Source organism: Aricia agestis, chromosome 3 (assembly GCF_905147365.1).
Source record: "Aricia agestis chromosome 3, ilAriAges1.1, whole genome shotgun sequence".
Classification (NCBI taxonomy): domain Eukaryota; kingdom Metazoa; phylum Arthropoda; class Insecta; order Lepidoptera; family Lycaenidae; genus Aricia; species Aricia agestis.
Window position 1 is genome coordinate 6,449,476 of NC_056408.1, and position 13,867 is coordinate 6,463,342.

Sequence of the window (13,867 nt, forward strand, 5' to 3'; positions counted from 1 at the left end):
ATTATAACAAAATTATGTTAAAGTTTAAAACTATTTACTGTGTACATAGGAAATCTGTGATACATGATGTATTGTTATAAATAAAATTTTATATTTTACAGTATTTTATTTTGTGCTTAATTTTTCATTGTTTCTTTAACAAATATACAGGTTGCAATAAAAGTCAAGAATCTTAACATAGTTTATATTTTGTCGCATTACAATTGCCAAATAATAAGTAACAAATAGCTCTTAATGTAATGTAAGATAAGTCACTTGTTATTTTAAACTGAGGGGTGAAAACTTACAGATAAGCTCTTAATTACTTATTAGGTCAATGTGAAATAGATACTATGCTCCCCGCGAGCACCACACCCCGAGCCAAAGTCTGCCAAACTAAAACAATGTTAGACGAATGTTAGGTGTTTTTCGTTACGGAATTTCTTGATTCGGTCGCCGCACTCAAATCTCGCGATAAAAGCTATGCAATAGATAATAATTGTTACTCTTCTGCTGATCCTTTATAAGGGTCTTCTTCATAATTTTCTATTAAGAGGTTTTTGAACCTCCTTACTGTGATTGCCACACTCTCTTCCTTTGCCACTATGTTAAGTATAATGATCCTAGCAACAACAATGTGATCAGGATTCTTTGGACTGATGCTTTTAATTACATCAATCTCAAAATCTGGACGCACCTGAAAAATAATTATTGTTAGTTTTTCAACAAAGGAAATATGCAAAAATATGGCAATAAGTAAAAATTACACATTTTATTATTAATTACACGTGGGGGAGCCATGCTTCGGCACGAATGGGCCGGCTCGACCGGATAAATACCACGTTCTCACAGAAAACCGGCGTGAAACAGCGCTTGCGCTGTGTTTCGCCGAGTGAGTGAGTTTACCGGAGGCCCAATCCCCTAACCCCTACCCTATTCCCTTCCCTACCCTCAACTATTCCCTTCCCTTCCCTACCCCACCCTCCTCTATTACCCTATTCCCTCTTAAAATGCCGGCAACGCACTTGCAGCTCTTTTGATGCTGCGAGTGTCCATGGGCGACGGAAGTTGCTTTCCATCAGGTGACCCGTTTGCTCGTTTGCCCCCTTATTTAAAAAAAAAAAAAAGTAAATGTCTATCCATCTCCAGCTCAAATTTTATATTAACACTACTACTTCTTTTGTGTGTAAGGGGTATTGTATTTCAATAAGCTAAAAAATAACTGGAGAAAAAGTCAATACTTACAGTGGCACTTTTCTTTAGTATCTTTTTACCATTTACTCTTATTTTACTTTCATAAAACAGCTGCTCAACTTTGCTAAAAAAAGATTAAATATGTGAGTCCATTTCATCACAATCTAGATTATTATTTTTTAGATTACTGAAACATAATAATACAGCACTGAGTTTACTAATACCTCACATAATAATATACAAAATTTCCTTTTAGTTTCTTAGTTCTATTTTACGCTTCAAAATCACAGTTTAACAAAACACCTAGCTCTGTGTTCAGTTTAGTTTATTTTGAGTCTTTGGTAGGTGAGAAGTCAATGAAATTACTCACTTTCTTGCTATACCCAGGGCAGATTTGAGAATCATGTCTGTTCTTAGTGAGGTTGTATTAAACTTTACAACTTTGGAGTCCTTGGTTAGCGAGTAATCATCATCATCTAGGAAATCATTTTTATTATCTTCATCATCAGAATCTGGATCTTTTTGTTGCTGAAAAATTAATATTGTGACAAAACTTAGCAATCATTTTCAAATTGAAATTCAATTTGAAAAAAAAAAAATACTTTCGTACTTTATCCAAATAACAATTGAAAATATGTGTTATGAAACGGAAATAAACAATGTTATATAAGAACTATTCATTGTTTATAGATACATCAAATGCTGTTTAATATTATCATGTGTGATTTGTGAGACTTCGGATTTGTGTGTCTAATAGATGAAAACTTAGCTACGAATATAAAATTTCTTTTAAAATTAAGTTACCTTTTTTGATTTACACCTTATAGTGTTATAACCATAATAATTTGCAGGATTTTGAACATAATATTGTTTGTTTATTACAGTATGTATTGTACAAGTTTTAAGAGTTTTCACTTTGTGGATTGCTCGATATAAATTTATAGTAGAACGTAACCTTTTACAAAGTAAATTCATTTTACAAACAAATTTCTATTGACAATTTATTCTAAAACCATCGAAATAAATATTTGGTATTAAACTAGAGGTTATATTTTGGCATTTGACGGAATGACAAATGACAGTAGTTTTTTTTTTAATTGACTTTAGTTTTTTTCATAGACATAATATATACTGTCGTAAAGACCACCTGACAACTCGAAAATGCGTGACCATTTTTGATCTGTCAATGTGTGCGTGTGCTAGTGATGTATATTTTACTATCGATAGTATAGTATTTTGCTATCGATAGTTTAGTCCGTTCGAGTTATTTTACCTGAGTTTCTATAAGAAATAAATAATATGCAACTTTGATAGATTTGTGTTTCAAATTAGGTATCATAAATTTTAATTGGCAAAAAAAGGTGACGATTGAAAAGTAGATACACATTTTCTTTTGGAATGATTTTTCAATCGTCGGATATGTTATGACATGAGGTTCTTATAGGGGTAAATAATTTACACTTAACACATTATAAAGTTACTTATTTATTACTCAGGTAAAATCTATCTGGTAAATCAGTCCTTACATTGAAAGTAAACGTTGAAGTAAACAACACACATAGTATATTATATTTTATTCTTAAATTAAATACATATTATAAAATATCATAATATTTTATTACAATTATTTTGAACCGACTTCCAAACAGGAGGAGTCTATACGTTCGCCTGTGGATATATTTTTATGTATGTTCAACGATTACTCCGCCGTTTATGAACCGATTTTCAAATTTTTTCTTTTGCTGTACATTGTATTGTTCCGAGTAGGTATCATGTTCACAAAAGTGGTGGTCTGGTGATGGAAACAATGAGAAATCGAAGTGACTCCTTGATATTCAAATGGGAACATATGGTCCCAGAAAATGTTCAAGAACGTTCACGAAATGAAGATTGAGTACAGAATAAGGATTATTTAATACTTTTTAGTTCATATAAGTATAATCTTAAATGAACTAAAAAGCATTAATTGCTTATAATTGCTTATTTTTAATAATTGCTTCAGTAACAAGTGCAACAGTATGTCAAACTTACTGGCACAAATAAAGTTGGGATAGCTCCTTTAAACAAAATAGTATTTATTCTAATTTTTCTTTAAAAATTTTCAATGAAATGTTTGCTACATATTGTTGAATTTTTTTTGGGATTCCAACCAACACGCCCAATTAATTTCAGCCATTTTCCTCTTATTAGAGGATCTTGAGGGAATCTGTAAAACAAATGATTATGATATATAAATATAAACCTTCCTTTAGTTTTAGAGTCACTCTATATTATAGTAGTTATATTATATTAGCTACCTATATTATAATATACTATTAGTTAAAATAAGAATTATGTCCTTTTAGTCCGGCCGCACATTATCCGAATTTGTGATCACTAAAATTCGGACGCCCCGCCCCGCTCATACATTTTGACACGTCAGAAATTATTTTAGTATGATGGGTCTACAACAAAATGTATGAACAGAGTGCGTTGCGCCGGACGTCCGAATTTTTCTGATCAGAAATTTCGGATAATGTGCGGCCGGGCTTAAGGTGATAAATATAAAGGTAAATGATTTTTATTTTAGATTTATGTTATTGTAAAATATCGATAAGCATAACGATAAATTTGATTCAAGCACTAGCGTATATGTAAGAAATTTTGATGAAAAATTTTTCTTCAAAGTTTGTGTAATATAGGAACAATAGTACCTTTAGTTACGCAAAATATGAAAGTAAAAGGGAGGATTCACAATATTTTATTTGAAATAGAGAACTAAAGACCAGAATGTAGCAAAAATAACACATCGTAGCAATTAGGACATGAAGATTAATTACGGGTGAAATGTATATTTTTCAGGATTATTCCTATGATTTACACTGCAATCACTCACAGCACAAGTTATTATTGTTATATATAATAGTATTTGTTGAAAATAACATACGATTTAAATAATAAATTGCAAATACCGAAAGGGCATAAAAACGATTGACGACTTTTGACGACCTGTCAAATAAAAGTTGTTACAATTTTCATTAGACTGCCTCTCTCTTTTCATCATGTTATAATTCCATAAAGGATTTTCTTCTCTCTCGCACTCTTTGTTGGTCTTATGTCTATGGTTTTTTTAAAGATATTAGAAGACTGACGAACACGGAATGTATAAAGTCTGTCAAAAAGGTCAAGAAATTAAAAAGTGGCAACATTGTAGTGTCATCCCTTTCAAATCAATCTAAGAAAAAAGGGATGACACTACCATGTCGCCACTTTTTAATTTCTTCACTTTTTTGACAGACTACACTCCATTACTCAGCTGTTTATTAAGCTCCTACCACCTGCTACTGAACCCTTAATGGATGAATAAAATTTCAGAACTCTAGTTATAACGGTTCTTGAGATACAGCCTGGACACAGACAGACGGACAGACAACGAAGTCTTAGTATTAATAGGGTCCCGTTTTTTGAATTTTTTAAATTTGAATAAACCTCTCATCATGTTCTCTGGGAGAGTTTTTACTGCCAAGACGAAAGAAGTACAATGCTAGACAACCTACAGTGTAAATAGCTGATGTCGCATACTACGGTGATATCGTGGACAGCGCTATAATAACTTAATCCGTGCCTTCAAGCGTTTTTGTCATAATCTTATAATATATCTTATATCTTTAACGACACAACAACAGCTAAAGCTATTTCAGCAGATAGCGTGGTTAAAAGTAACATGAAGTCAATGAGTGCTTATTTATTTTTTTATGAAATAAGGGAGCAAACGAGCAAACGGGTCACCTGATGGAAAGCAACTTCCGTCGCCCATGGACACTGGCAGCATCAGAAGAGCTGCAAGTGCGTCCTTTTAAGAGGGAATAGGGTAAGGAGGGAATAGGGGAGGGTAAGGAAGGGAAGGGAATAGGGGAGAGTAGGTAAGGGAATAGGGTAGGGGATTGGGACTCCGGTAAACTCACTCACTCGGCGAAACACAGCGCATGCGCTGTTTCACGCCGGTTTTCTGTGAGAACGTGGTATTTCTCCGGTCGAGCCGGCCCATTCGTGCCGAAGCATGGCTCTCCCACGTATAAATTTATTATTATTAAGTACTTATTATTATTGGCAACAGTCTAACACAACAAATTCCAATATTAATTTAGCATTACCTAGCTCAATTACAATTTTCATTATTATAGTTTATTTTGGTGGTGCATTAAATTTTCGTGTGTAATGTACCTAGATCCAAATAAAATAGTCGTAGATATGGGTGTTCAAAAACATACATTCACGCGGACGAAGTTGCGGGCAACAGCTAGTGGATGAATAATTATTATAGGTAAGTACTAATAATTTTAGTTAAAGAATTAGATTATTATATAAAAATATATTATGAACAATGATTATGAAGTTGTTTCTTCTTTGGTTTACAATATTCACAAAAGATGGCGTTGCATTTAACTCTCGTGAGTCTCGAACTTTAATTTTAAATTGTACATAGCACGATTTAATTAATAATGGTATTATGGCCGGTTCGCAGTATTTCAATCCAGTGATCTCATCCAGATATTTTTGCAAAATTGCATTCCAATTTCCAGTACATTCCAGTGCCCGTTTACATTATTCCAGTTATAGTAATTCAGCGCTGGATTTGAATAATGTAAAACTGCTCTCCTCCATGGACCTACCTATAAATTAAAAGAGATTTTTTTCATTGATGCCCACGTAAGTAAGCCCATTTAAGTAATGAGCACCTATTATTTTAGCGGAGTTTGAAACTATAGGTATTAGGTACGCCTTGTGTATTTTATGCGAACCTTAAAACAATGCAAACCTTTACCCAGAAAGCCCTTAAAATAGCGTCTGTAATCCGTTTTGACATTGTCGCAAGGGAGCGCGTGAGAACACGGGAGCCTACTTGACTCGAGTGTCAGTCTGTCTGTTCTGCACTCGGTCGCCAAGTTACGAGCACACTCAAAACGTACACACAACAACGTCCCTTATCTAAAGGGATCAAGACTTAATTTAGTGTGACGTTATTTCTGTTTTATTTGTTGTAAGTATGTTGATAGTATCTTGCTTGGGCGACGCCGAGTCGCTCCAATGCGCTCTAAAGTAAACACCTAGACATTGATAACGTTTCCGATTTTGGCTCTCGTTTTGCAACTTTGCGATGTTTCCTTTTTACAAACACAAACGACGTACCTAACGTATAATTACTATTTAGTAAGTATGTAAGTACCTATGTCTAAAAATAGATTCAGACACAGGGCACTATTAAGAAAATATATTGGTGTGGAAAACATGCGTATGGAAATTCATCAAGAAGTAATTTTGTGTGTATATCTTGCCTCGTTACATGGTTGGCTGGGCTGACGTACTTATGTTTAAAATGAAAAATCGGCCAAGTGCGAGTCGGACTCGCGCACGAAGGCTTCCGTACCGGTATAGAGCGAAAGTAGATAAAATATTGTGTTTTTTGTATGGGAATTGGGATAAATACAGATAAAAATATTTTTACTTCATTTTAATTTTATTATTAATTATTAAAGTACAAATATAATTAACAGATATACACAATCTGTGAAAATTTCAGAAGTCTAGCTCTAGCGGCTCTTGAGTTGCAGCCTGGAGAGTGTGGAGACAGACAGACAGACAGACAGACAGACAGACAGACAGACAGACAGACAGACAGACAGTCCTAAAAACCATTCTTTGCTATTATATATTAGTATACGAACTGAGAAATCTGTGGGTAGTTTAAAATTTAAATAAAATTCACACGGACTCGAACTTTTTTATAATTCATGTTTTTGACGACCTCTGTGACTCAGTTGGTGAGCAGTGAGCAGCTCAAGCCGGGGGTCGCCGGTTCGAATCCCGCCGACGAAACAAAAAGTTTTCAAAGGTCCTGGGTCATGGATGTGTATCATAATTCATAATATTATAATAAAATCTTAAATATAATATGTACACTTACCTACATAATAGTAGAAAAGTATTAAGTAAGTACTTAAATAAGTATATTTCCGTTGTCTGGTACAGAGGTAACTCAAGACCTTCGTACTTAATAACACGGGGCCAGACTGACGTGGTGTGAAGCGTCCATAGATATTATTAATTATTATTATTATTTATTAATAATGTTTAACAGCGCTTAAATATTTCCTAAACGGCTCTTAACATATTTTGTTTAAGTTGTTCTTAATTTAAACTACGATACTTAATATGAGCGTAACTCATCGCATTATACCCGTGCATTTAGTATACGGTACCAGCACAGTGAAAATATTATAATACAGTAGTGTAACTCAGTTAGGTCCTTGAAATCAAACAAGTTTTAGGTTCGTACGACGCGACGATTTGATAAAGTAATATGATAATATTGTATCTACTTTTACAATATTTTTTCCTATAACTTCAAGATAAAACAAATCAAGCAAATGTGTGCATGCAGCATGCGTCCAAATTCAAAAATACCTGGTTTTCTAGGCCAATATACTATATTTTAACCTCTGCAGCATGCGTCCGAATTCAAAAATCCCTGGTTTTGTAGTAATTATACTATCCTCTGCTTGATCTTTTTTTTTCGCCGCCAAAACTTTCTACACACTAAACAAAACTCAGGCGTTGCGGAGAAACTGTCAATATTTTATATAGTTACAAGACTGTCTTGTTAAAATTATATGTAACTAGCAACCCGCCCCGGCGTCGCACGGGTATAAAATATATAGCCACTGAAAAAAATGATTAAAATCTTGAAATCGATAGCCTATGATTCTTCACGTGGTCTACTTCTTAACTGTGCCAAATAACATAAAAATTGCTCCAGTAGTTCGCGAGATAAGCCCTTTCAAATAATTTTCCCCGTTTTTTCCACATTTTCCTCTATTACTTCGCTCCTATTAGTCTTAGCGTGATAAAATATAGCTTTCCTCGATAGATGGGCTATCTAATACTGAAAGAATCATCAAAATCCGTTGCGTAGTTTTTAAGAGTAAAGGGAACAAAGGGACATGAGGGAAAAAAGCGACATTGTTTTATAATAAGTATAGATTTTATACTGTGGCACTGGGAACTATTATAATAGTGACACATGTCTTGGATCCTCAACTACTTTTATTTTCGTATGAGATCGCGCCCGGTGTGTTCAAAGGGTTTTTAATTTGACACACTTTATAGCTTTGTCTCCTTTATTAGTTGGGCGTAGGGCTGGTAATTAATGATTTTAAGGGTAGACTTAATAAGAACGGTGAAAATATTAAAGCCCTTAAGCCCCTGAACAAAAAGTTTTTGGTTTGGAAACGTTGGAGATTTTCTTTGCTTAAATCCATTTTTTTTTTCAAAATCACGACGGGTCTAACTCTAACGGTAGCTTGTGGTCGTCATACTATTTACAAATAAGCTCGAGTGTGAGTTGTAAGGCTAAAATATGGTTCTACAAATGTAGTACTTTAAAGAAGTTTAACATAATGATGATGATATTTTATTTTTATTATGCACTCTTACATACGCGGTATCAATTTATTGATATGTGCCCTTACTAACTCTTGTTCCTCATAAGGAAAACTGGTGACTGCCAACCCTAAGGCGAGATGTATAGCCATGAGTCGTAATTAAATAACAAAGACATTTGGGCCCCCTGATGCTCCATTATTTTTATGTCTGTGAATGACCCCTGCTATAGTTTTTTAAGTAAGTATCAGTTAATATTCCGTCACGCCTTTCGGAGGAGCCCTTAAATATTTTATGCCTTTTGGTTCTTTTTTTAAGCCATTGGTGTTTTATCCACATATGATACGGGGACTGAGTTCGTCTCGCATGTTTTACCTTTCTACATTAAGGTTGGGTTGCACCAGAAGCGTGGTTAAAGTTAAACTGAAAGTTAAAGTTATGGTTATAGTTAGGCTAAATTTAACTTTAACCTTAACTTTGACCGGAGAAATTGATAGATGACAGCTGGTCCAACAAGGTTAATAATGAACGTGGGCGGGGGCGCTGCTGGTAAAGGAGAACTGTCAAAAATTGCGTTTTTTATGATCACAGCGTTAGTTTCTTTTTCGCCACGTGCGTTTATTTTTAACTTTAACCAAAGATTTGACTTTTGTATTGTAGTTAAAGTTAAAGTTAGTTGGTGCAACCCAACATAAGTAATATTTATTTTAATTTTAATTTTTAATCTTTATTATAATATAAGTTTAAGGTCTCTTTATAGAAGCTATAAAGAGAACTAACTAACTGTGCTGTTACTAACTAGCTGCTACTTGTGCTCACAGACACGGAAATTCATACGAGTATAACGTTTAATTAAAAATTTTTTTTTATTTCTATGTAAATTCGAAACAAATCTTTTCAGAATATCTACGTGTTGACCTACCACAGATTCGGGAACTAGCCCGGAACCGGCGTAAGAAACTCGCACGGGGGCAGCCCCCGTGCGAGTTAAATAAGTCGCGTTAAGTCCCGATTAAAAAGTTTGATTATAATGCAACGCGAAAGTTTAAAATGTTAAAAAATACATTAATTTTGACAACTTGACGCTCCGCTTCGCAGTCGCCTAGTCGCGTAGGTTTGGCCTAAGCTTAAACTCTTTACACGAGTTTTTGGGATTGGGGACTAGATTTTCGTATAATTTACCTTGATTAGGCACTTAATTTAATTCACTAATATTCACTTCCTAACTGTATTATTACAAAATAATAAATATAACCCATAGAATCTCTTACATCTCTATAATAATATAATATCTAATGGTCACGAGTCACGACTTTCCGCCCGAGCGCTAAGCTTGATTAACGCGAAATCAGATTCCGCTCATTTAGGATCCATTAATATCTGGCTAATATTGTCCGTTTCGTAACGGGAGAATATTGTCCAGGAAGTAACGGGAGCACGTCGTTTGTCATGACGTGACACTTCATCATGTCCCGGAATCAGCTAAGCGTGAAACGTGACAGGGCGAAGAAGCCGAATTTAACGCCCTTGGAAGTCCAATTATGATTTTGGACATCATTATAGAAAAGGCTTTATAGGATGTTTGCATTGCTTCTTTGCGTTCTAGAATCTAGATGTGCGACTTTGTATGCACAATGATGAAATGCGGTGGGAAGAAGTAGCCTATATCTATAATATCCTGGCCTGTGATCTTACTCTGTATTGAAATTTTGCCTAGGGTACTGAAATAACTTGCACTCGCTAATTTCAACATCGGAGCTAGAAATGAAAAATGTTTTAGTGATTTCTACCCGTCAACATGTCGCCATAAAGTTAATATACCTAGCGGAATAGAGCAACAATCTCGAGCTATCAAACGTAACCGAAATTGGTTTCATCTGTGTGTAAAAATATGTGTACTTATACACTTACACAAGCATGATTGAACATGATTTCTATGAGATTAAATTGTCAACGTGCAGCACGTGCCGACTGGACGTCAAAAAAAGAGTGCTGCTGTCATGTATCACACGTCTCTTTTTACCACGCAGTGTTACTGAGAGTGACATCTCTCTTGCCCAGGCCTTTGTTTCTCTATTCCGTTAGGTATATTAACTTTATGCATGGCGCTTAGTAGTTGCTGTCGAAATTATAGGATGCCAGTTGATTAAGAGGAGTCCACACCGCCGTTTTTCCATACAAACGTTGTCCCCTGTTTCCTCCCTGGATAATGCCGGTAGAGTTATGATTTTTTTCCTGAATATTTATGGCCACAAGTAGCATGTCCCTATGTTTTCTTTTTTTTCATACTTTTATTATTAAAAAAGATAAGGACGTCGAAAAACCTAAAAAAAATGGCCAGATTTTCCTCTGTGTTCAAACACCCAGAAAATAAAACTGGCTAAAATATACAAAAAAAGTAAAACATAGGAACACAGATCAAGCCTTGCTTTAATTCTTAATGAAAAAATTACTTAAATCGGTTAAGTTTTGGAGAAGGAATCAGCGGACAACGAATCGAAGATTTTCTGTTCTTTTATTTGAACTTTTGTCGTGTTGACTCTATTGCGCTCTGCGGTGGGAGACTTGAGATTGGTGAGACAGCAATACATTTTCAAATACATATTTTCAATTTCTCTCACCCCTGGTGTATCCTTTTAACGGCCGTTCCCAATATTTGATCTATCTCTGGTTTTGCCCTACTAGAGATAGGAATAGCTCACATTAGACATATTATGTCAATTGTGAGCTATTCCTATCTCTAGTAGGGCAAAACCAGAGATAGATCAAATATTGGGAACGGCCGTAAGTAAGTACTAATACTAAGAAAGTTATTATTATTCTCTATACTTTCGGTAAGTACTTATTTTATTCAAACAAAGAATTAGTTATTTTTATATTATGAACCAAGATACAATAATATTATACGACTCGAGACAAGTTTAAAATATTTGAAGAGTGGTCTCGGCTCTGTAGGCCTACCACGAAACGGTTTTTAGACTCAAACATTCGGGCGAGAATGCCACGTCCTGCTCTAACAACGTCATTTCACGTTTGTTAGACTAGGACGCAACATTCTCGTACGATTGTTTCAGTCTCAAAACCGTTTCGTGGTACGGGCCCTGGCGCAGTGGGATAAAAAGTAATGACACTTATTAGGCATGTTACACGCCTTATTGTTCACATTGTCGTAGATTAAGAATATATTAATCTCCTGAATCATCCGTCTCCCGCGTTAAGTGACCTTAATTAACATCACTAATTTACTGCAATCGGATATGTATACACTATACAGTACGGTAACCGACAACTTCAACACTTTTAGACCTCATCACCTCGTATTAAAGTTGACTTTAGGATATGGGAATGAAATCCAAAAGATATTATAATGTGTATTGCAGAACAGCTGAAGTTATAAACTTAGGAGATAAACATGCACAGGCGCCGTTTCTTGCAAACTTTATATCGGTAATAAATTATGAAATTAGCAGATGATTTCATCGCTTTGGTATTTGTAATTGAATACTTTGGTTGATTTTGTCTGTATTTTTAAAACCAGAAAGCACAATATACTTAATATTAATCTGGGTTATTGCTAATCTCATGATAAATTGTCACGCCTTCTTTTTCTTATAGCAAGATAAATTCTTTACAAGTTTAGCGCACGCGTTTTTGACGGTCTTGACATAAGTTACGTACCGATTTTATTGGCTAATGTCAAAATAAACCAATCAGTACCTATCACTATTGAAAAGATAAACTCCTGATAAAACACCTTGGAATCCCGACGTTAAAGAAGCCAGTGAAAGATTAACATTTATCAGAAAATTTCGAGATTTTCTGATAAATGAAAAAACTAAGCATTAAGCTAGGAAGACATTCAGACTTAGTTAGGCTACGAATAATAAAAACTATTGCTAGGTTTATAGATTTTTCAGCATTAATATTAATCAGGACAAAGCTATCCATTGAGTGTTTGTAATAGAAACCTGTTGTGTGAAAAAAATTACTATTTTTTTTCTACATGATAAGAATTAATAAGAATCTTGTACTGAAACCAACCTTGTAGCCCCATAAGGCTGTTGAATTTAATCCCGTACACTATTCCTATCCCCCGTTCAGACTTAATTTACCTCGCGTATATCCTTATTCAGTTGCCATAAAGCTCCTTTCAGATATTAGTATTTTGATACGGCCACGCCGGCGGCTATGACAAACTGGTGCTAATGTTAGTTTTACGAGTAATTTCACGCCTTCTCGCTCCCTCAGGGAACGTGCAGTACCGTTTTCACTTTTCATTTCCTGTCTTATGACTTATGAGATATGAGATATGGCTACCGGAGATACGGTGTGGAGCATAGACTTAATATATACTAGGTTTATGGTGTGGAGAAATGTTTGAGTGTTATAAATGTTTGGAGATTCGAAATTGGCCTTCATAATTTTTATTGTTTTGCTTGAAACAAAAATAAAAAGTCAATTGTTGTAGTACGGTAATACTAGGATTACACGGTCAGTCTGGCATTAGTTCAGTCCATCAGTTTGAGACTGACGCCAGAACTATGGCATTGCCTGGAAAGTAAAGAAAGTCCGTCAGTCAAACACGATCATTCTCCCGTCAGTCTGGACTCTGGAGTAACCAGTCAGGCTGGCCACCGGAAGACCCTGGGAAAGGCATAGCAAGGCAGGCTGCATAGGATATACAGCTACAAGTTGGAAGATCATACTGCGCCTTGGAATATAAAGTAAGTATTAATTAAGATTGTATTTCAGAGTTTATCGAATACATTATACAACCTACACATCCGACAACGGATATCGAATATAAATGTGAAAATTCACAGGACAGTTTAATTCAAAACATTTGCACTTTGAACTTAATAAAATCTACGGAATATCTTTACGATAGGCAATTTGCCGTCTCTTACTGGTTATTACCACGCCAACGTCCGCGTAGGATGCCTAAGCCTAGGTTTTATTGTGAACTCTAGGTAGAGAATGACACTTAGGTCATTAACTAGGCTGCCTTTAACAGTTGTTATAAGACGCCTAGATAAATGTTTTTTATCATCTTTTAGCTTTCACAACGGTTATTCTTATTACTATTTACGGTAATATTTAAAAAACGATAGAGCGACAAGTTTGGCTTGAACCTCTGCTTTAGGTCTTTGCCTTAATTTATAGTAAATCTATCATAACTAGAGATCGCCCAATTGTTGAAATTTGACCTTAGTTTCAACGACATTAGGACTACTACCTATATTTTGTAAAAAAATGTTGACTTTATCATACTTTT

The 13,867-nt window shown here is 34.9% G+C and overlaps 1 protein-coding gene across 1 annotated transcript; it reads right to left on the minus strand.

Annotated features, from left to right (window-relative positions):
* Nucleotides 1–170: 170 nt before the first annotated feature.
* On the minus strand, nucleotides 171–2,211 carry LOC121740273 (mitochondrial transcription rescue factor 1). Its single transcript, XM_042132928.1, has 4 exons — nucleotides 1,978–2,211; nucleotides 1,544–1,701; nucleotides 1,225–1,297; nucleotides 171–676 (listed from the first exon to the last, which is right to left on the minus strand). Exons 1-4 carry the CDS (start codon nucleotides 2,146–2,148, stop codon nucleotides 482–484), a joined length of 597 nt encoding a protein of 198 aa, XP_041988862.1. The 5' UTR covers nucleotides 2,149–2,211; the 3' UTR covers nucleotides 171–481.
* Between the last annotated feature and the right edge of the window lie 11,656 nt (nucleotides 2,212–13,867).